At 39.9% G+C, this 23,171-nt stretch overlaps 10 protein-coding genes across 10 annotated transcripts; 7 read left to right on the plus strand and 3 right to left on the minus strand.

The window, feature by feature from the left end:
* Positions 1-3: 3 nt before the first annotated feature.
* TDA9 (Tda9p) lies at positions 4-4,002 on the plus strand (the record flags this gene model as incomplete). The annotated part of the gene is made up of 1 exon (XM_451732.1): positions 4-4,002. One exon carries the CDS (start codon positions 4-6, stop codon positions 4,000-4,002), a length of 3,999 nt encoding a protein of 1,332 aa, XP_451732.1.
* A 528-nt stretch (positions 4,003-4,530) lies between these two features.
* On the plus strand, positions 4,531-5,808 carry DUS1 (tRNA dihydrouridine synthase; the record flags this gene model as incomplete). The annotated part of the gene is made up of 1 exon (XM_451733.1): positions 4,531-5,808. The coding sequence occupies one exon, from the start codon at positions 4,531-4,533 to the stop codon at positions 5,806-5,808; it is 1,278 nt and encodes a 425-aa protein (XP_451733.1).
* A 350-nt stretch (positions 5,809-6,158) lies between these two features.
* On the plus strand, positions 6,159-6,791 carry CFF1 (Cff1p; the record flags this gene model as incomplete). The annotated part of the gene is made up of 1 exon (XM_451734.1): positions 6,159-6,791. One exon carries the CDS (start codon positions 6,159-6,161, stop codon positions 6,789-6,791), a length of 633 nt encoding a protein of 210 aa, XP_451734.1.
* Positions 6,792-7,072: 281 nt separating this feature from the next.
* On the plus strand, positions 7,073-9,400 carry VPS70 (putative zinc metalloprotease; the record flags this gene model as incomplete). Its single annotated transcript, XM_451735.1, has 1 exon — positions 7,073-9,400. The coding sequence occupies one exon, from the start codon at positions 7,073-7,075 to the stop codon at positions 9,398-9,400; it is 2,328 nt and encodes a 775-aa protein (XP_451735.1).
* Positions 9,401-9,704: 304 nt separating this feature from the next.
* On the plus strand, positions 9,705-10,283 carry CPR3 (peptidylprolyl isomerase CPR3; the record flags this gene model as incomplete). Its single annotated transcript, XM_451736.1, has 1 exon — positions 9,705-10,283. One exon carries the CDS (start codon positions 9,705-9,707, stop codon positions 10,281-10,283), a length of 579 nt encoding a protein of 192 aa, XP_451736.1.
* Positions 10,284-11,081: 798 nt separating this feature from the next.
* On the plus strand, positions 11,082-12,284 carry ENT3 (Ent3p; the record flags this gene model as incomplete). Its single annotated transcript, XM_451737.1, has 1 exon — positions 11,082-12,284. One exon carries the CDS (start codon positions 11,082-11,084, stop codon positions 12,282-12,284), a length of 1,203 nt encoding a protein of 400 aa, XP_451737.1.
* A 300-nt stretch (positions 12,285-12,584) lies between these two features.
* BET5 (TRAPP subunit BET5) lies at positions 12,585-13,119 on the plus strand (the record flags this gene model as incomplete). The annotated part of the gene is made up of 2 exons (XM_451738.2): positions 12,585-12,618; positions 12,716-13,119. 2 exons carry the CDS (start codon positions 12,585-12,587, stop codon positions 13,117-13,119), a joined length of 438 nt encoding a protein of 145 aa, XP_451738.2.
* On the minus strand, positions 13,114-15,873 carry WAR1 (War1p; the record flags this gene model as incomplete). The annotated part of the gene is made up of 1 exon (XM_451739.1): positions 13,114-15,873. The coding sequence occupies one exon, from the start codon at positions 15,871-15,873 to the stop codon at positions 13,114-13,116; it is 2,760 nt and encodes a 919-aa protein (XP_451739.1).
* A 1,199-nt stretch (positions 15,874-17,072) lies between these two features.
* On the minus strand, positions 17,073-20,291 carry HMG1 (hydroxymethylglutaryl-CoA reductase (NADPH) HMG1; the record flags this gene model as incomplete). Its single annotated transcript, XM_451740.1, has 1 exon — positions 17,073-20,291. One exon carries the CDS (start codon positions 20,289-20,291, stop codon positions 17,073-17,075), a length of 3,219 nt encoding a protein of 1,072 aa, XP_451740.1.
* Positions 20,292-21,558: 1,267 nt separating this feature from the next.
* Positions 21,559-22,815, minus strand: FPR3 (peptidylprolyl isomerase FPR3; the record flags this gene model as incomplete). The annotated part of the gene is made up of 1 exon (XM_451741.1): positions 21,559-22,815. One exon carries the CDS (start codon positions 22,813-22,815, stop codon positions 21,559-21,561), a length of 1,257 nt encoding a protein of 418 aa, XP_451741.1.
* Positions 22,816-23,171: the final 356 nt, after the last annotated feature.

Here is a 23,171-nt window from a genome sequence, read left to right on the forward strand (position 1 = left end):
GTGATGAATTCAGTGCCTGGAAGTGCTGTGGTTTCACAAGAAAAACCGTCTTCTAGTTTGGCTTCGGTTCCGGCCACATCTCATCATCCAGTGGTCAAAAATGAAACTGTGAACACTCTGTCAGAAGCAGGTTCAGATGATAAGGAAGCTGATACAGAACTGGATCAGGATTCGGAGCACGCTGGTAGCTCTGGTTTGGTACCGATTCCAAAGAAATCGAGGCTCATTAAGACTGATAGACCAAGACCTTTCTTATGTCCTATTTGTACCAGGGGGTTCGCTAGACAAGAACATCTAAGAAGACATGAAAGGTCCCATACCAACGAGAAGCCCTTCTTATGCGCTTTCTGTGGTAGGTGTTTTGCAAGAAGAGATTTGGTACTTAGACACCAGCAGAAGTTGCATGCTTCGTTGATGGATCAGGACAAAGATGCAGATATCGTTTCTGCTTCAAAGGATTTAAAAGTTCATTACTCTGCTCGTCATATCATCAAGAAACCAGGGAACAAGGAAACAGTGCTGCCGACACCAGATTTAATACTGACATCGATACAAGGACAGTCTCAGTCCAAGCCGCAGTCTCAGTCTCAATCTCCGCGCTCTCACTCAAATTCGTTTAAGACTGAGGGAAGACCCGCATCATCGGTAGATATAGACAAACCTTCTCATCATCCATCGGTTCCGCCTCAGGATTCTAAACCATCGGAACATGGAGTCGCATCGAACCAACCAAAGAAAAGGAAAAGACACGCCTCGTTCTCCGCTTCGACAAATGTCTCATACACGCAGAAAAAGGATGTCCCACAGATTATCAAAGACGAACTGAACGATATCCCCCATCAGGTTGGCTTCTCGACACCTCAACTTACAGCTCAGGAGCTATTCGATAAAGCACTGGAATCTGGATTGGATCTTGATATGATGCTAGCTCCAGAATTCATGCTATCCGAACCGAGTGTACCGATAAATACCAACCCAGCCTCTGCATCTCAACAACTGCAACAGCTGCGGCAGCAACAACATCAGCAACTTCAACATCAGCAGCATCAGCAGCATCAGCAACATCAACATCAACACTGCCAACATGAAGGGAACTATGGAGTACGCCATTCGCAACTTGCGGCTCACCCCGCAAACGCTAGCTCTGCACCAGAGGACGGAAATATGAGAATAGATCTGGGACAAGTTTCCAAAGATCTGCATAGCAAGCATCAGTTTCCTGCCGGTTTAACTCCACTAATCTCTGATCTTTTGACTATGAGATCCGCTACTGCCGGTGTTGGTGGGTTTGTTGACCTCAACGTTGAGCAAAATTTGGATTATTTCAACTACAAGGGCAATTCCGATGATCAACATAATTCAGCACAATCGACCCATAATGGTGCCATGCAACGCCGTGTCCCAAGTGTTAGCACCGGTGAAAAACGCTTTAGGACATCCTCCAATATCCCTCAACACCATGGCAACGTGCCATCCTTGGTACCGACCACAATTGGTGCACCCAAAAATGATGTGCATATATCAGACAACCATACTTCAGAGTTGATTCATGAATTCATAAACAACATGAGTCCACAAAACCCACCCGGCGCTGTTAACAACCATGTTCAGCGCTCTGTCGGTAATACACCCCAGCTGCACCAGCAGCAAGTGGTCACCAGCTCTACTGGCATGCCTGAGGAACAACAGCAGCTTTATAGCCCGCATGACGAACATTGGCTTTCAGAATTCATCAACACCCAAATTGATGGTAATTTTAAGGTCAACATGACAAGTTTCAATGAAATTGGGTTCCCTGCAACCTCGTCGTCTTACATGAACTCCCTATCTAATAGTCCAATGGTTAAACATAACTCTTCGAGCACTTTGGGTTCGCAACGAAATCAGTTACCAGATCAGCAGCTGCAACAAGCATTATCAAAGTCCAGCTATTCAGCTGCATCTGCCGCTGTATCTCAAGAAATGTCTACATCTGCATCAATAAACCAGCCTCCATCGCAAACTGGCACTCCTCAGGATATATCCTCACTCTTCAAATCTAGGCAAGTGGACTTATTCAAAAAAATAATGGACAGTAATGGTATATCAACTCCAGGACTTTCACCAAATTCTTTGTGCAATGGCTCCAAACCGCGGAAAGGCAGCCGACTTGTCTTCTTCGATGAACCATTGCGTCAAAAAATTCTATCAGAGAATAATTTACTATCAACCCAATTTCCTACTTTATCGGAATTGAACACTTACGCGAATTTGTACCAAGATGAATTTCACAAATACTTCCCCTTCATTCATTTACACAGTATTAAGCCTTCGATGGAAATATATCCTCTACTTTTATCGATATGTGTAATCGGTGCATTATATGGATTCCATTCTTCTCATGCAATGCTTCTCTTCAACATTTCAAGATTCCACATCAGAGAATATCTAGAAAGAACAAAGGATCATCATCATGAAACACCACTTTGGATTATTCAATCTATGGTTCTTTTGATCTTCTTGGGGATTTTTAATAATGATATGACCATCACACAAACTATGAACACCCAAATCATGTCGTTAATCGAGTTAGTGAAGTTGAAACAGTTAAATTTACCACTTGAAAATATAATGCCACTTCCAATCGAGAGTGACCACTTAATGGAGTATCAAGACTACCCAGAATTACAAGAACAAATACGGAAACAGTATAGAACTAAAGAACAAATGGAAAAGAATTTCCAATACTTTATCAAAGCACAATCTAGAATTAGAACGTGCCATACCATTTTATTAATTTCGAACCTTTTCACTTCTTTGGTTGGTTTAGACTGCTGTTTCCATTCAATTGATTTGAAATGCGGTATTCCTTGCTACAACGAACAGTTATACTTCTGTGAAAATTCAGCTGAATGGACAGAACTGTTAGTAAATGATCATATTGAATTGGACTCGAAATTCTCTCTAATTCAATTGTCAAATGGTAATGAGACCTACAAGAACTGTTTGATATATTTAACCAATGGACATCAATTTTTCTATGACAATAAAAAAGTGTCATTCAAAACTCTTTTGTCTCTTCTAATATCCATTCACGAAAAGATCTTCCTTGAAAGATACAGCTTGAAAAGAGAAACCAATGTTCAACTTTTAGAAATGAAGTGGAGAATGACTTCCCGTCCTATCATTGAATCTCTTATAAAGTTCTGGGAAGCCCTATATTTGAAGAATGGTGGTATATTGCAGCCAAATGAAAATAACATTCAGCTCATTAACAACAATCCAGCTCTCCGTTTAATAATTCCTCTACATTCTTTTGCAAAAATGAGGAAGTGTATTAGTCTTACATCTGTTATGAATAAGATCTGGTTGAAAGACTGGCAGGCTATGAACCTTGATCTCGAGAATTCGTATTTAGACTGGGAGTCCTTGAGGGAAGCGACAGATTACGGCTTGAACATTGTCAAATTTTGGATTGATACTGTCGCCATTGTGAAAAACGCGGAGAAAACCTCCATAAGAACTCCAATCTTCTCAATAACATGTGTCTTTTCTGCAATTCTCACCATTGCTGAATTTTTGAAGAGAATGGAGAGAAAGGCTTTGAGCTGGAAACATAATCAACTGCGTAGAACTTCAAGTTCAACGACTTCGTTCATGAACTATGTTGACAGAACTATTTGGCTAAAATCTGAAATGATTTTAAAGAAGGTGGAGACGCATCTTCTACCAAAAGGCTACAACATGCAATCATATGCCGAATTTTTGAGATTACAGGCAAACGGTGCTCTAGACGTTGAAGTACTAGATGATGAACTCGCGAAGCGTGCAATGGATCCAAACACAGATATAAATGAAACGATGCAAGTTGTTCAACAAGCTCGTCTTTCATCAAGATCCCTATACCTAGGTGTCAGAATTCTGGGTGACGCCCCCATCTGGCCAATCGCTTTATTATTCGCGCACGCTCTACAAGCGAGAGCTATATACAACGTTTCACATACTTCACGTTACGAATTATGATGAAAACGCCGCGACCGCATTATTCCCCATCCCCACTTTTCATTGCAATCGCGTTACTTCTTCAGGTCAAAATGCCATCTAACTTCATACAACAGAAAATTGATACTAAAACTGAAAGAAATACAATACTGTACTATAGAATTTTTAATGACCCCCAAATGACCCCGCGACCGCTGCCCTTTCAGCATCAAATACAACATTTTTGACTTCTTTCTATCAAGTAATAAATAAATATTTGTACAGTACAGTGCTACTTCTAAACTAAAATTTATATTGTCGTTATCTTATGCGACTATACCGACATCACTGTCTGTTTTCCAAAAAGAACCGATCTTTAATCTTGAAATGAAAAAAGTGAAAAATCGGCGATGAGCTAAGTCAAATACGTCGTTGGGTGTAAAGACGATTCGAGCAGTTCAGGAGTGGTCTAGGTTCTGAAAGACATAAGGGGGTTGTTGTCATCTTTCAATAATATACAAGTTGTTGCCTTTTGTATCCAAGAATTTGAGTCGTTTATTCCGATTCAATATGACATCAGATAAGTTAAACGGAAGACAGTTGTTCGAGAAGATCGGTAAGCCCTCGAAAATAGTGGCACCGATGGTAGATCAGTCGGAACTGGCATGGAGAATTTTATCTCGTAAATATGGTGCTACATTAGCGTACACTCCGATGTTTCATGCCAAGCTTTTCGCTACTTCAGAAAAGTATCGTAAGGATATGTGGTGCGAATTAGATGGTGATGAAAAGATTGATAGGCCTTTGGTAGTTCAGTTCTGCGCTAATGACCCCGAATATCTTTTACAGGCAGCCAAACTAGTGCAAAATAAATGCGATGCAGTGGATTTAAATATTGGATGTCCACAAGGTATTGCAAGAAAGGGTAAATATGGAGCCTTCTTAATGGAAGATTGGGATCTGATCAGTAGGTTGATTTCCACACTACATGAGCACTTGGATGTTCCTGTTACTGCTAAGATAAGGGTGTTCCCAGAAAGAGAAAAGACATTGGAATACGCAAAAATGATATTGAAATCAGGTGCGCAGTTCTTGACTGTCCACGGAAGACTGCGAGAACAAAAGGGACAGCAGACTGGTTTAGCAGACTGGGAAATTATTAAATATTTAAGAGATAATTTACCGCAGGATACTGTCTTTTTTGCTAATGGTAACATCCTATATCCAGAAGATATCTCCAGATGTATGAACAAGATACATTGTGATGGTGTAATGAGTGCAGAAGGCAACTTGTACAACCCAGGGATCTTTAACACAGAACATACCAATGAAAAGGATAAGATATTCCCAAGAGTCGACAAACTGCTAAGAGAGTATTTCGAAATAGTTAAATCTTGTGAGGGTTCTCATGCATCAAAGATTGCAATGAAATCACATTTCTTCAAGATCTTGAGACCGTTCTTACCACTCAATACCGATATCAGATCAAATATTGCAACAATGAAGGCAACAACGAGTTTTAACGATTGGGAGGAGAAAGTTGTCAAGCTAGTCGAAGAAAGGGTACAAGCTATCTTCAATGAACCTAACATTTATGAAAAAGACGTTATTACTGTGGGGGAAACTCAACTTTGGGGCGGCGCTTACAGAACAGTGCCATACTGGAGATGTCAGCCATATTTCAGACCAGTAAATGGTGTTACTGCTGATAAAAGACTTACAGATGCTTTGAAGGCTGCTACTGAAACTACAACTGTCGAATCGGATACAGGTTCTGAACCTGGATCATTGAAAAGGAAGTCTGAGGATGAAATACCACATGCCAGAGGAAAGGAAACCAAGGTCTAATTATTATTTTGATATATAGTGTTCTTACTGTTGTATAAATTTGTTGGATTGTTTTACCTTTGAAAAGCGGTGCTTCCTTTGAAGAAGTGCAATTACAAATATCAGATAGCAGCCTATAGTCACATTTCTACTTTCCAATAAACTGATGGTCCCACGCTTTCATGTTTTTGTTTGTCACCGGTTGAACATGAAATATTCCAACAGTAGAATAAAATTAACCGTTTGCACTCTTCGAACACATTAAAAATATCAAACTAAGTAATCGAAAAACACGAAGGATCCCGGGTCACAGTCCTTTGGCAACTCTGCAGTATTTACTGCTTTGATTAGGCATTGGCGCTTACGAAGATATGTCTTCTGTTGATTTGAATTTTCAGAGTGTTGACTCATCTGTTGATGAACCTGTGTCTTGCACACATTTTATTCAGTTTCCTGCAGCAAGCCCTCCGGATGTCCTTAAGAAAATTATTGAAGCGCAAGGGTTGGTTAATCACGGAGGTGGTGGTTACTTCAAAGAGACAGATAGGTCTCCTCTCCAATTCGGAATTGGACCTGAAGGATCCGTTGAAGCGATCGATAACAATTCAAATCCCAATTCTGTAAGGAACATATCGACTATGATATCTGTGATGTATACACCAGATGCCCCTTTAGGCAAGTTTCTAAAACTTAAAAGCAGAAGCTTACATATTCTACAGCAAGGGAAAGGTCAAGTGGTTTTAATATATCCAGATGGACTAATTAAATCTTTCAAGATAGGTCATGACTACAAAAAAGGCGAGATCAGTCAATGGGTTGTCCCCAGTGGAGTATTCAAGGCGTGTTATTTACTCCCAAATGAAGAGTACCACAATGGTTTACTAATCAGTGAGGTGGTAGTTCCTGGTTTCGATTTCAACGACTGTGAGCTGCTGTCAGGTAAGGATCAACTGACCGACTTGGTTGCTGAAGAGAAGGCTGAGGCGTTGAAATTCCTACTTTAGTCGTAGTAATTGGATAGCTGATTCCTCCATCGCATGGAATGCGATTGTAGCACGGATATTAAACAGTTAAATAGTTGTAATTCAGTATTTGGGTAGTGTTTCTTGTGTATATCGTCTTTGATCTTTCAACGAACGAATTGTGTTTACTATTGAATATAAAATTGAGAAACCTAATATATCGTTTTGATTGTTCATACACAACAATTTAAGGGTAAAGCAAAGTGGTTAATTTTGTGTATTAGAGAGTCAAGATCACATTGTGTCTGCTGCTAATCGATACTATGAGCATACCATATGATGAGGAAACTCAGCCGTTAGTCCCTAGAGGGGTGACAAGGCGAAGGGATAATTCGGTGGCTAGTTTTTTGGCACGGGGACGAAGTAATACTATAAACAGTTTAAAAAGTGGCTTCGAAACAGTGAAGAAACATAAAAATGAGTTCTGGTTACTAATAATTGGAAGTTTGGTGTTATATCTTGGGTTCACTTTGGCATTTTTACCGAGAACGTCACTTTCAAGGGACTTCAGACGATTACACTTCAGCAAGTTAACAAAATCTGAGGCATTCAGAATTTATGTCGAGACTCTCATGAAGGAAAACAAATGTCAGGACCATTTGAGCAACTATACTTCCCACATTCATTGGGCTGGTGATGCTCATGCGTTGGAGTATACTATCAATGAATTAAGCATGCTTGGTTTTACACCTAAGCTTGAAGAGTATCACACTTGGTTGAATGAACCAGTGAAAACGGAAGTGACACTCTGGGATCAGAATCATCTTTTATACAACGCAAGTATGACGGAAGATTATATTTCTGAAGGCGAAGATAATGATTCGTTCAAAAAGGTTTTTGGGTTTCATGGCTTTTCTGCAAATGGTACAGTAAGATCGGAATATGTTTACTGCAACTATGGGACTATCGAGGACTATGAACACCTTCTTTCCCATAACGTCAAACTTGAGGGTAAAATACACGTTATTAGGTATGGGGCTATAATGAAAGGAATTGTCGTTAAAAATGCGGAAACATTTGGCGCCCTGGGTGCTATTTTGTACACTGACAGTTTTGATGATGGTTTGATTACTGAAAACAACGGCTATAAACCTTATCCGGAAGGACCTGCAAGGCACGAGAGTTCAATAGAAAGGGGATCAGTGTTACTAGTTGACAGTGTAGCTGGAGATCCGACTACTCCGGAATATTCATCGAAACACAAAGATGTCAAAAGACTCAATTCGAGTAGTAACCTTCCGACAATCCCGTCAGTGCCTATGAGCGAGAGAGAGATTGCCCCACTATTGAAGCTTTTGAATGGAAATGGGATTCAATGGGAAACCAAAGGAAATGTAAAGGGTTTCCAATACTTCAGTGGACCATCTGATGCAGGTGTTTCATGTCGAATTGTCAACGAACAAAAATACCTTACAAAAGAAATAACTAACGTAGTCATTGAGATTCCTGGAATTTTAAAAGAACAAGAAGTTATAATCGGTAATCATCGAGATTCTTGGACTTCTGGAGGTGCAGGAGGACCAAATAGTGGGAGTTCGATACTTCTCGAGATTGCAAGGGGGTTTTCAGCATTACATCAAAAAGGATGGAAACCATTACGTACTATAAAGTTAATCAGTTGGGATGGAGGAGAACAAGGCATGCTTGGGTCGACAGAATATGGTGAATATCACAGGGAATCATTATCAAAGGGCACAGTAGCCTATTTCAACCTCGATTTAGGAGTAATTGGTTCAAAATTAAATATAAAAGCGAATCCACTACTGAACGAGTTAATTGTACGGTCATCGAAACGGACTTTATTCAAGGAAGATCCCGAAGTAACTCTTTATGATTACTGGAAAGAATCTAGCAACGCTACAATAGATATTTTGGGGGCAGGCACAGATTTTGCTGTGTTTCAAAACAATCTAGGGATACCGAGTATTGACTTCAGCTTTGATAGAGATCCGAAGAAGGATGCTGTTCACCAATTTCACTCCAGTTACGATTCTTTCGAATGGATGAAAACGTTCGTAGATCCAGACTTCTCTCTCCACAGCACAATGGCAATGTTTGTTGGTGTATCTACACTCTCCCTAACCGAAAATGAGTTGTTAGGCTTCAAGACTCATGAGTACATGATTGAAATAAGCAAATACTATAAAACATTATACTCTAATATCTCAGAAGTGTTCCCCAATGACGAAATGATCATGACACTTAAGGATAACCTAGTTGATTTATTGGAACTCCTAACGACTCATACTACCTTAGATTTTGATGCGATGGTTGATTTTGTCCGAGAACAGACTCAGCAAGATTATCCATGGTGGGAGTGGAACAAGAAGTTAGTAATATTGACGAGACTTATTTCCACTAATTCCAAACTACGTAAATTGGACAGATATTTCATCACAGACGAGGGATTAAAAGGTCGTCCATTCATGAAGCATTCTATTTTTGCTCCAGACAAACAAACTGGATACCAAGGAGACGTCCTTCCTGGATTGCATGAAGCATTGCTATCTGAGAATCGGCAAGAATGTATATATTGGTTGGAGACTCTTCTTACTCAGCTTGACAAGATTTCATCATTGTTGACAATATAGTCTAGTACTTTCGTATCATATATACAGCGACTAACTTTTCTAATGATATAATGAATTCTCTACGAAAGGATGTATCTTGAGAATTACAACCATACCACCAAGGTTCAGTAGGTTATTCAAATAGTTCCCCCACTTTCTTTCTCGGGATATGTTCAATGTCCGAAGGTTTTGATCTCTGACAAAAATTTGAAATCTTTATTCTTTACAAACTCAACCAAAGAACAAGAATTAAAGGAGCAATACGGATCGGTTAGAGGTATTCCACTGCATAGATTCAGAGAATCGCCACATACCCAAGACCAAAATGTTTGCTACTACTTTGAAGTCCGCTAGAATTGCCAACTTGGCTCCAGTTCAACGTCTATTCTCTTCTTCTGCTTATCTTTTGCGTACCAAGGTATTCTTTGATACCTCGATCAACGGTAACAAGATGGACAGAATTGAATTTGAATTGTACGATGACATTGTCCCAAAGACCGCTGAAAACTTCAGGGCTCTATGTACTGGTGAAAAGGGCTTCGGTTACAAGGGTGTTCCATTCCACAGAATCATTCCTAACTTCATGTTGCAAGGTGGTGACACTGATTTAACTAACGGCTACGGTGGTAAATCCATCTACGGTAACAAATTCGCCGACGAAAACTTCCAAGAGAAGCACACTAAGCCAGGTTTGTTGTCTATGGCCAACGCTGGTCCAAACACCAATGGCTCCCAATTTTTCATCACCACAGTCCCATGCCCATGGTTGGATGGTAAACACGTTGTCTTCGGTGAAGTTACTGACGGCTTAAGCACTGTCAAGACCATTGAATCCTTCGGTACCGTTTCCGGTAGACCAAGAGCTAAGATTGTCATCGAAGAATGTGGTGAATTGAAGGATTAAGATCTCTTCTATTCTTTTTCTTCTTTTGTTCTTCTGCCTCATGTCAATTCTATGCAAGTTCCAGATAACAAACGGACTTTATGCCTAACGCTACACGAATACATAGATCTTGTATATCCGTTTAATAACGAAATTATCAAATCTCTATTGATACACTATGCCATTTCAGCCATTTGAGTAATCCTCTTTTGACTAATTGAAACAGTACCATGCTTTGAGTGGTGAATGTTGGACGAACAGCAGAAAAGTATTAATATAACAGTACTACACATTCAAGAAAAGTTAAATTGTGCAATAATTCACTGAAATCACTACCTAGTAGTGGAGAAGAGCCTGCAATTCTGTCCAAGTACTACTTAGCTGACTACTCACTACCCCAGCTCCCTTTGACTTAATCACAATGAAAAATCCGGGTAAAAGACTGAGCATATTAATCATTAAAGACCGAGCCCGTACCATTTGAACCTTTTCAATGTGGCCAATTGCCCTTCAATTATCTTCATGAGCTCAAAATATAACGCCTTAACAATTCCGAAGGTCAATTGCCTATTGTAATCTAGGACTCTTCTCTTTGACTTCTGTCCTTTGTTCTGTTTCATCCTTTGAAATAGGGTAAAGTAATATCTCTGATTTCAAATTCAGTGCCAAAATCGCACCTTAGCCACGAGGTTAAACAGACAATACACATAATAATTTTATACTGTAACTCTATATCAGCCTGTTAACACGCGAGTTCACTAACTTTCTATCGGAGATTTATTTATACGGCAGCTTTATCGATAGTGCATATAAGGAGTCATGTCATTAGAGGATACGATAACGAAACTCTCTCTTTATGATGCTAAGAAATACTTCAGAAAGGCTCAAAATGTGGTCTTTAACTATACTGAAATGGAGGCGAAAGTGAGAGAGGCCACGAACAATGAGCCATGGGGCGCTTCTTCAACCCTTATGGAACATATTGCTCAGGGGACCTATAATTATAGAGAAAGAGAAGAGATTTTGGGAATGATATTTCGACGTTTCACTGAGAAGACAGCCAGTGAATGGAGACAGATTTACAAGGCGTTACAACTATTGGAATATTTGGTCAAGCATGGTAGTGAGAGGTTTATTGACGATGTACGCACGAACCTGAATTTGGTAAAGATGCTGGAAAGTTTCCATTACATTGACTCGCAGGGAAGAGACCAAGGGATCAATGTGAGGAATAGAGCCAGTCAGCTAGTTAAGCTACTAGAGAGCGATGAACAGATCAGACAAGAAAGAAAGAAGGCCAGAGAGACTTTAAAGAAATACAAAGGCGTTGCTGGAGGTGTAGTTTCTGGGTCAGGAGCAAACATAAATTCCCGTGCCGGATATACAAAATCTACTAGCCATGGGATCTCGGTAAGTGCCGATTTCGACAGTGACGATGACGAAGGCTACCAAAAGCCCTTGCCCTACGGTCAGGATAATGGAAACGGAATGCGTGCCTCAACAGAAGAGTACCAGCCTAAAATTAACGAAGAAACTTCGGACTTATTCGATTTCCAGGACACACCAGGCCCGGTGAGTCAAAGTAGGGACACCAACGGGAATGGGATCTCTTCTCATGACAACAATGAAGCAGAAGATGATGATGAGGAAGATGAGTTCGCTGAATTCCAGAGTGCAACACCATCCGCCTCCACAAAGAAATCAGGCGGGTTGGATGACTTGATCTTCTCCAACAACAACTCTTTCGCAACACCGTCGCACACTTATGTCCCATCTGCAACAGTAACTCCTGCTATTGCAGAAACCTCCAAAAATTCTGATCCATTCGGATCCTTGTTTTCATCTGCAAAGAATGAACCGTTTAAGGCTGCTCCCAAACCTAAACAGCCTCAACTAAATGCCAATACCAACAACGCTTCAAAAGATACAGATTTGTTCGGCGATTTAAAGCCTGCGCCTAAATCCCCTGCTGCTCCAGCAACAAATAACAAATCTGAAGAAATTGACTTGCTTAGCTTCTAAAATGTTCCGTAACGCACACATATCAACCTGTATAAGTAGAACAATGTACTCTTTTCACTAGGCAACTTGCTATAATGTAAGTAGTCTTTTAACCTTTAAGAGGATTCAATCAATCACGTGACCAACAAAGGCTTTTCCTGAATGTTAAAGGCCAACTTAGATGCGAAAGCCGTCGAAGGTTTTAGTACAACATTTAAGTAAGACTCTATCGTACATAAGTGTATGCTCATCCCTTGGACTATTCATTTACTAAATTAGATCCATTCGTAAGGAATCAGACTATTGCACGCCATTTTTATCATGATATACTCACTTTGGATCTTTGACAGGCATTGTATGTGAATCTTATAATTAATCCACCATGACTAGTGGTATTCACAAAGCTTAACCCCCAGTACTAACGTCAGTTATCTCTTTCGAGCTACATTAAGGCAACTGCATATTCGATAAAGAGTATACAGTAAATCAGTCAACATCCATTGTAAACTCTAAAGAACAACAATCCAGAGGAAAACTCATATATGGTATGGTGCACTCATTAAAAGCGATGTCCACAAAGATAGCACCAGGTAACACACTTCGAACACTAACAACCGGAAAATATAGAATACACGCACTATTCACGGCATCTAACCTATGGATTGTTATCTTTTCTGATTTGACGCACCATGAATTGCACGAAAGATTGGATAAAATTTATGAATTATACTTAAAATATGTGGTACACAATATGCTAAAACCGATTGATTTGAGAGAATCTGAGAATGCTAAGGAAAGCGATAAGATTACGAGCCCTTCGTTTATAAAGGCTGTAGATCAAGTGCTATGTTTATAGTAAGTTTGTTAACATATCTGTCCAGAATTGGTCATTCAAAGAATTGATAGAATTTTCGAGCATCATCGAATCCACAAAGAACGAGGAAACATCATTAGATTGGAATAAATTGTTGATCTCCGGATCAGAGTTCCTGCTTTGTCTTTCCAAATATTTCCTTATGTTGGTGGCATACGTCTGAGAAAATAACGCACATACGTAGCGTAATTTCACAAGGAAACTGTTTTGAGGATATAGTCTGGATGTCTCATCCAATATCCCACACATATTCTTAAGAATATCGATGCATGAATCAGTCAATGGTCTTAGGTGTTGAATAGCTGGGATTGTCATCGCACCATATCTAATTTTTAATAATAGTACACCAAGAACATAAATTATTCTTGTTACATGGAATAATGGCATAGATGCAATCAAGTCCGGAGTAAGTTTGAAGAAATAGTTGAACGTTGCCAAGCACTTTGTCAAGCAGTTTTTAAATGCATCTTCTACGTATGCTGGTAATTCTTGCAACTCAAATTTATCCTCCATAGTTTTAGGTTGGAAATAATCTATTAGAATGGATTCATAAAGATATGCATATACCGAATTGAAAAATGCCAAAATACGGTGTTTTTCTGGTGGAATTTCGGGATAAATAGCATCCAATGAATCTTTCATCTTTTCAATAAATTTCTCGTTATCGATAGTAATATATGTGTTTTCCATAACCCCAGAAGCCAATTGAATATGAGTATGAATCAGTTCTAAGCAATGATTAATTCTCGCGAAAATTACGAAGAGCTTATCATCTTCAAATCCGTATATTTTCGAAGGATACTGACCATTCAAGAGTCCTTCACAGAACGTGTCAAATTTTGGGGACCATCTCAATTGAATTGGCTGCCTCAAGAATATGGAAATATTCAAACCCGACACATATATAACCAAAACCATCCGATAAAATTCGTCGTCATATTCAGGATCTTTCTTCTCTGGGACCATGTTCTGTTGCGCAGAGTCCATCATATCCATTAGTCTGTTGTTACCGTTCAAATCGAAATCTCTGATGGCAGAGCAGCATATATAATTGAAGTAGTGATACCTGGTCTGATTATTCCATTCTGAGAAATTATACCATAAACATAAAACCAACAAGGAACGGATTAGTTCTGTGCTCTTGCTTCCTAGTCTCATTCCATGATGACATATCAATGACAATGCAAAATTATCTAATTTTAGCTTATTAACTGATGATTTATGAGATGCTGGCACTATCAAGGATACAACGGAAAGTATGGTAGAAAACAATATTGGTTGAGTCTTTCGTAGTTGGTCGATCGTAATATCATCTGGAATTTTAACCAATGGTAAATGGAATTTCTTTGACATCGTTTCACGATAAAGCTGTAGGTAATAGAGTGCTTCTCGCTCAGAGATCAAACCTAACGCTAAGGGGTCCGTATAGAGAGGGACAGCCGATGCAGTCTGCACAACTTGGTCCCAGGCAACTGCCAGAGAAGTTAGTTTTGCAGCTGTAGACTCTAGACTGCCCTTTTGCCATGAAAGTAGATTCGTTATTTCAAGTTCATAGTCGTTAACTTGGCCAGGCCTAGGCGCTACAGAAGGATGACGGCCATTAATGGAGTTACCATTTCCGTTCAGTTTACTGTTGTGAGAATTCAGCAGATAATTATTGTTCGAGGAGATATTAGGTGAAATGGCCTTTAACGTATGACCGGTACCGTTATTAAGTTGCTGCGAATTAGCTTGGTTGATATGACGGAGATGGCTTGTCTCAGCGTGAGTATTGTATGTTATGTTCCCCATGGGATCGTTACTGGGAACAGAAAGGGCACTTTGCCCTAATACTGCAGCTGTGTGAGATGAATTTGGGTCAGTTTGAGGTACGTTAATGATATTATTAGCGTAAGAACGCTGTAAATGCGAACGTTTCGCATTCTCCAACTTTTTAAGGTCAGCTTCTAACCATGGTTTCGGTAGCAATCTCTGATGCTGACTGATTGCTGGAGAAGGGTATTGCCATGTCGTTGAATTCGTTAGAGGTTGTTTCATTTTGAAGCCTGGTGCAAGGTTGATATTAGGCGTTGCTGTCGGCGTTGAGTAATTATTCGGGAGAGAGTAGGCCAACGGGAAGCTAGTCGTCTGTTCGCTGCCAACGAGACCAGCACGCTGTTGCTGCTGTGGAGCAGAGATGGAAACGTATGGAGAAAGAGTTCTTGCAGACGAATTAGAAGTATCGTCGTCATCTGCCATAACTACGGAATCTGATGCTGCGTTACCATTAGAACCGAGGGGCTTCAAAACGATATCAGATTTCGGATTTAATGCTGAACCATCACCGTTCGTGGTACTGGCCCCACCATTTTTCATAGCACCCACATAACCGCTAAGATTGCCGTCACCAACGGTCCCGAGCTTCTTTTTCTTCTTCCTCCTCCTCCTCTTGGACAAATCAAACTGACATATCTTGTTCAACTTTGCACATCTGATACAGGGATGTCTGTATATATCTGTGGGGTCTGTCGGATTACATTTCTGCTTCATCGAATGACAGCTGATACACGCAAAAGTGCTTCTTTTCACCTTCCCATCAGCATTTGTCTCCTTGGACATTGGGGTAAAATGCCTTGAATCATCTGCTGCAATCCCAAGAAGAACAACTTGAGAATGGTGCCGCTGCTGCTCTTCCAGCGACATCTGCAACGTTTGACCTTCACCTGAATCCGGGCTCTGATTCAAATCCATTTCCATTATCGACCGAGTACTTGCTTACTTTCTGTCTCTTTTCTTATGTCCCTTACCGTGTGGCTATAGTTATCACTCTGTAAATTTTTGATGAAAAGTTCCAATACTTTATAAGAACCGAGGGCTCGCTTTATAACAGAAATCTTGGCTCAAGGAATAACAAATATGATAAAGATCATTAGATCACTAAATGATAGTTTAATGAGAAAAAAAAAGTCAGTGTTCTATATCCTATACGTAATAGGGTCTAGTATCGGTCGTAGTGTATGGCGGTTTCCACCATCTCTTGTTATAGACAGTTATGAAATATGTTAGACGAACCGTACGCACTTTCTCTCATCAACCTTATTTCGAGAAAAAAACTACACAATATTCAGTGAGGTTAGGTGGGGAGAAGAGAAGGGTTTTGATTATTTGTTTCACTTGATACTCACGTACTTGACTTACCGTTGACGGCTAGTAGCAAACTTTTTCCCACGGCTTGCTTAGTAGTGGGATACTGAAGGTTCGGAATGTTTTTCTTTTTCAACATGTACAGACTTTTACTTGTGGAATTGGTGGATTTCGGTAAATTACAAAGCGGAATCTCTGGTTCTCTGCTAAGCCTTCATTCATTTCGGTTTTTAATATGGAGAAAAAAAGAGAGGCGTAACAGGGTCCGCTCTGTAGGGGTCTTTTCTACTGCAGGGATTTGGGATTAAAAACGAAAAGTGAGACAGTGAGTCAAGAGGGGCTGAGAAAACTTCTCTTTTTCTTGGATTGATACCACGGGGCTGGTAATGGAACCACAAGGGTCCAAAGCCACACCCATACCTCTCAGTCCCAGTCCCAGTCCCAGTATCACTCTAGCAAACACCCAAGGCTAAATGATACCGGTTTGTACCCCTGCATTGTCTTCATCTCTGCGTGGTTCTACTGCGTATTTGCTTTCAAAGGGTCCAGTTTTTTTTTTGGTTTTTTTTTCTTTTGTATGGTCTGAAGAAATAGTGAGAGATAAGGCCTCTGACAGAGGAAGAACGAGAAAGAGAGAATATGCAAGTCAGAGCAAAGTCAAGTCAGGATAACGATAAGGGTAATTGTTATGGTAATGATGACAATAGTTTTTTTTTAAAGAATTAGTATGCTATATACTGTACATAGGTGTGGACTGTTTGGCGGTTGTGTGTACAGTTAAGGTAAGGTAAGGTAATAGAAAGATAAGGTAATCACGACTTGATGCAAATAACTGACCCTTCTTTCAAAGTTTTCAATTCTTCTGGGGTCAAGGGCTTCTTGCCATTGGTCAATGGTGTTGCCGTGGCAGTGGCAGTGGCATTGTTGGTTGTAGATCCATCAGTTGCTGGTTGTTTGGCCCTGTTGTGGACCATGTGACTTTGTACCAAATGTCCTGCGGCCAACGCACTACATAGAGATAGTTCACCAGCCATAACAGCACTGGCGACGATCTTAGCTAATTGACGGGCGTTATTACCTGGTTGTGTTGGATGTGGACCACGTACGCCTAAGAGGTCTAACATTGCCCCTTGTGGTTCAAGTATGGTACCACCACCAATGGTACCAACTTCGATGGATGGCATAGAGACAGAGATTCTCAAATCTCCGTCCACTTCCTTCATCAACGTTATACAATTGGAAGATTCCACGTTTTGAGCTGGATCCTGGCCGAGAGCCAAGAACACAGCACTGACTAAATTCGATGCATGTGCATTAAATCCACCAACAGAACCTGCCATGGCAGATCCAATTAAGTTCTTTGAGATGTTCAAATCAACTAACGCCTTGACATCACTCTTCAACACTTTTCTAACGACATCACCTGGGATTGTAGCCTCTGCAACGACACTCTTACCACGCCCTTCAATCCAATTGATAGCAGCTGGTTTCTTATCCATACAGAAGTTACCCGAAACTGAAACAATTTCCATATCGTTCCATCCAAATTCTTCCACCATTTGTTTTAATGAGAATTCAACACCCTTAGAAATCATATTCATCCCCATGGCATCTCCAGTAGTGGTTCTGAAACGAATGAACAATAAATCACCAGCCAATGCTGTCTGTATATGTTGAAGACGAGCAAATCTTGATGTTGAGTTGAACGCCTTCTTAACCCTGTTTTGACCTTCTTCTGAATCTAACCAGATCTTACAAGCACCAGCTCTGGCTAACGAGGGGAACCGAACACAAGGACCTCTTGTCATACCATCCTTGGTCAAGACAGTTTGTACACCACCACCTGCATTCATGGCCTTACAACCTCTCATAGCAGATGCAACAAGACAACCTTCAGTGGTTGCCATTGGAATGTGATAGTACACACCATCGATCATCAAAGGACCAATAACACCAACCGGTAGAGGCATGTAACCAATGACATTTTCACAACAGGCACCAAATACTCGATCGTAATCGTAATGTTTATATGGAAGACGTTCAGTAGACAAAACAGGGGCATCAGCTAATATAGCAAGAGCCTTACGACGAACGACAACAGCACGGGTTGTATCGCCTAATTGTTTCTCCAAAGCGTAAAGAGGTAACTTATTGTTGACAACTAATGATACAACCTCTTTATTTTTCAATGATTTAACTTTACCATCCTTTAATTCGGTCACTAATTCTTCTAACGAACGGACAGTGGTTGGTTCTTGGTCAGATTCACTTTCAGTTTCACTGTCATGATCAGAGACAACGTCTGGAACAGTCTCCGCCGGTTTTTCGACCTTAGTTTCGTTGCTGGCACTGGACGAGGGAGACTGGTTTTCGTTGTGTACAGTATGAGACTTGAAAGATTTTTTGGAAGCGCGCTGCTTTTGAATATCATTGGCGGTTAATTCGGTGTGGATTCTAGCCGCATTCAATAGATATACGTTGATAGATGCACTTATCACTAACGAGAATATTAGAACTTTGCTGACAAATCTGTCGCGAATAGCAATAGAGATGTAACGAATAAGGGACAAAATGTTATCTTCAACTTGGAAATAGGCTTTAGTTGGTTCGTAGAACTGCGAAGGAGCGACAGAAATTAGAACACTTTTACTTTTGTTTGGAATAACAGAAGTAATGAATGTTGGTAGTTCAGTAGTAGTACTTTTCGCATACAGAGTTGCGAATGTCTCATAAGTCCACCTAGCACTAAAGTTATAGAAATTGAAAAAAATGAAGCCTGCTACGAATAAAAGCTTACCCAATGTCAAAGTTGTATTAGACCTCAAGATTTTATTCTTTTTCAGTGTTTCGGAATCAGATATGATACCAGCAGTCGATGGAACCACACCATCTTCTTCTAATGTTTGTTTGATGGTGGTAGCCCTGTGGATAATATTTATTTCCAATTTAAGTGCTAAGACTGCTGCAAAGAAAGTTGATGTGATGAACAAATCAAATCCTAATAATACAGCACAGAAGAAGCAAAAGTTCGAAAGAGCGGATAAGGACGAAGCATACACGGCACAACCACCAAAAGCGATAAGACATAACAAATGATCTTGAACGAGACGTTGACCTTCGTTCAACATTGCATCATAGACGACTTGATAAGTCGTTACCTTTTGTGAGACATCGAATCTCTTGAACTGGTCCACTACGTACTTGGCCAACTTAATCTTATGCTTGAAACCAACAATAACCACAACGAATGGAACACCTTCAATCAAACTCAGTGCGGTTACTGGTTTGTTGCAAATCTTTTGAGTTGCGTAAAGTGCGACAAAAAAAGCAGTTCCTGAGTTGACCACAGCAGCTAAAGCAATCCAGAATTTAGATCCAGTAACTCGCATTTCGATGAATAAAGATATCAAAGTATATGCCATTGCAACGTAAGCAGTACCAACGATGAAAATATCGAACGGTTCTGCAGAGTTAATTCTGTTAAAAAGATCCTGATATACCGAGATAACAAAAATCTTGACGTCGTGTAGCTTGTATCTGTGAGCTCTTAGAGTCCACTCAGTCTCATCTTCTGATTTCAATGTCTTAGAGACATTGAACTCATCTTTCAATAAATATTCAACAGATCCATTTTGGTAGACGCTTCCTTCAAGTTTAGGCCACTCTAAACTTTTGTTATTAGAATGGAACTCAAATGGCAACAAATAGTAGTGATCAATTGGGATAGATTGATATCTAAGCTTTTCTACATCTTCGTAGGAAACTTCTGTCCATTGTGCAGTTTCGGGTGTGAAATGATAGTGAGTGCAGTCATCCTCTACAGAGTTTGAAGAAAGAGAGCCCTGGTAAGAAAGTAACCCTCGGCTCTCTACCGACCATCCATTGAAATAATGTTCAATTACCGATAAATATGTAGTTGCTGCAATTAGTAGTGAGATCAAAATAACGTGAATTGGATGTTTAGCCGAAAATTTGGCTAAATTGGCGAATGGCTTAACCACATACTTCAACTCTTTGAAAAGTAGAGGCATTGTAAGATGTGTAATTTAATACCTGACCTTATGCTTTGGGTAACCACAACGTAGTATAGAAAAGATTGGATTACAGTTGTTCAAACTGCTGCCAGATAGAATGACTGGTTGATATACCCAAGTTTATTAATACAACTTCCCACTTGGAACTGTCGATTTTACGGTAATGCAGTAAAATCAAAAAGGACAAAGGTGCAATTAGGTGGACGTGTGGTTTATATCAGACCGAATAGCCAGCTAGTTTGTTTCCAACTAGTAGTTTATACCCTGGAATTAATGGAGAATACACAACCTCTTTGTTCGATGCTGTATCGGATTATCTTCACAACGCACTCTCCAAAAATATTCCTTCTGTTAAGTACGATCGTTTAATCGTCAGCTGTACCACTTTCTGAAAAAAAAAGTGCTTTTTTTTCAAATGCTAATAAATTTTCAGTAATGAGATGATGATCTCTTGGTACTTTAAACGACGCGTAAAATATTGTTAGAAAAATTCAGTGCAAATACTGATAAGCGAAAACACCGAAACTGTTGGTTGTAGGAAAAGCTCTGACGCGATAAAATGTTTCGACTCGGCTGCTGGGTATGAATAGATTAGCCACGAGCACTAAATTAGTAAGTAGCAGAGAATTACACCTAATTTTTCTTTTTTTTTGTATTTTATAAGTAACGTGACCTAATACTGTTATGTCACCTAGATATTCCAGTTTATTGTTCAGTTCGATATGTTACACTGGTAACTACTGACGTCGACTGTTCCAGTTAGAGATTAACTATGTGCACAATTGGAGCGGGTTTTTTGTTCCCTTCCTTTATTGTTTTTGTTTGCTGTTTTAATCTTCAGCGGCTAGCTCACAAAAATTTCCTGTTTCAGAATAGAATTATTACAAATTGCACGCAAAACGGTAGTTATAGTCTCTTTCAATTAACCTTCAGTTCACTAATCGCCTTAACAGGTTGCAGTCAATAAGGATGTAAATCAGAATGTCCGTAAATTATTGTTGTTTGACCAACTTCTGGTGTCTTCGTCCTTTCCTTCTCCTTAAAATGTGGTTTGTTTTAGGGCTAGTTTAGTTTCAAGTTCGTTGAGATTTTATAAAAAATGAGAAGTAAGCCTATCTAAGATATCAAAACCAAGAAATTTGTGAGTGAGAGCATTTTCTCCATTGGGAACGTCAACTGTCACCTTTCAGAATGTTATTTTTTTGATTTAAAGTAAGTATTTATGAAGGAGTAATATGTATGCCGATTATATATCCTTTTCCATTTATTTCAAAGAGACCAACTTAACGTCGAAAGTCAATTCGGAGTTAGCTGGAATACCTGGAAGAGCTTGTTTACCGTACGCATATGGAGCAGGGATGACGATTCTACGTTCACCACCGACGGCCATACCGGCAACACCGATATCCCAACCTTTGATGACTTCACCACGGCCCAAGTTGAAAACGAATGGTTTACCGCTGGTGTTCTTGTCAAAGACCTTACCATTCTTTAGCTTACCAATGTATCTCATACCGACCTTGGAGCCCTTCTTGCAAGCCTTACCCTTACCAGTGACACGGTCTTCGATGATGATACCACCTTCAAGCACCTTGGTCTTTGGCTTTTCTTTCTTTTCTTCCTTCTTTTCTTCTTTCTTGGTTGGTCCTTCTTCTAGGTCTTTCTTGAATTCAACCTTCTTTTCTTTCTTAGCCTTCTTGTTCTTTTTAGTTTCTTCAACTAGCTTTTGTTCCTCTTCCTCTTCCTCTTCCTCTTCCTCTTCCTCTTCTGGTTCTGGTTGCTTTCTCTTGTTGTTCTTCTTAGACTTAGATTGTTCTTTTTCGACAAGCTCTTGGATCTTAGCTTCAACGTCGCTAGCATCTTCTAACTCTTCCAGATCAGCTTCTTCATCCGGGGTTAGATAGTCGTCTTCATCTTCATCGTAGCTTTCATCGTCTTCTTCATCGTCATCTTCGTCATCGTAACCTGGTGCATCGAATGGGTGCTTGACATAGTTACCGGTTAGAGAAACACGGTAAGAACCAGTAACAATGAATTGAACTTCTTCTTCTGGAGCAATTACAATATCCAAAGATTGTTGATATTGAGTCTTTGGTGACAAAGTCGCTAGGACGAATTCTTGGAATTCGTCATCGGTGTCAATTTCGATAAGTTCTTCATCGCCTTCATCTTCATCTTCCTCTTCCTCTTCCTCTTCCTCTTCTTGCTTCTTGGACTTACCCTTACCCTTACCCTTCTTAGACTTTGACTTTTCCTCCTCTTCTTCTTCCTCTTCGGAAATGTCTAATTCATCTTCGTCGTAATCACCCAACAAACCACCAGCATCATCTTCATCGTCGTAGTCTGGGTTTCTCTTGATAATTCTCAAAGTAGATGGGTTCTTCTCATCATCCAAAGCTTCTGGATCGATAGCAGCCATGGTGATACGCACGGTAACAGGCGTGGTAACATCAATGGCCGGGGTTGGAGTGTATGGCTCGATGTTCAAATTGTAAGCAGCTAAAGGTAATAGGTCAGACATTGTTATGCTATTCAGTTAGAATGAGAGTTTTCTTAATCTGTGGGTATATGTCTACAAAAAAATATACGAACTAAACCTCTATGAAAAAGGTTCTTCCACTCAAGAAGACTCTACCTAATGTAATTCATCTCATCTCATCTCTCTTATATGGCGTCCATCTCTTATTTCTTTCACAACCTTAACTATTCCAAATTCTGAAAATTTTCCAAAAGAAACGAACTTTATGTAGAGAAGATTCGACGTTTCTTTTCTGCACGTGATGAGTTTTATCGACCTCCGCTTAGGGTACAAGACATATTGAAATACATCGTTCGAAAGGGTCGTCAGACAGGGTACACACGTTGGTTATAGTGTTA

Source organism: Kluyveromyces lactis, assembly GCF_000002515.2.
Source record: "Kluyveromyces lactis strain NRRL Y-1140 chromosome B complete sequence".
In the NCBI taxonomy this organism is placed as follows: domain Eukaryota; kingdom Fungi; phylum Ascomycota; class Saccharomycetes; order Saccharomycetales; family Saccharomycetaceae; genus Kluyveromyces; species Kluyveromyces lactis.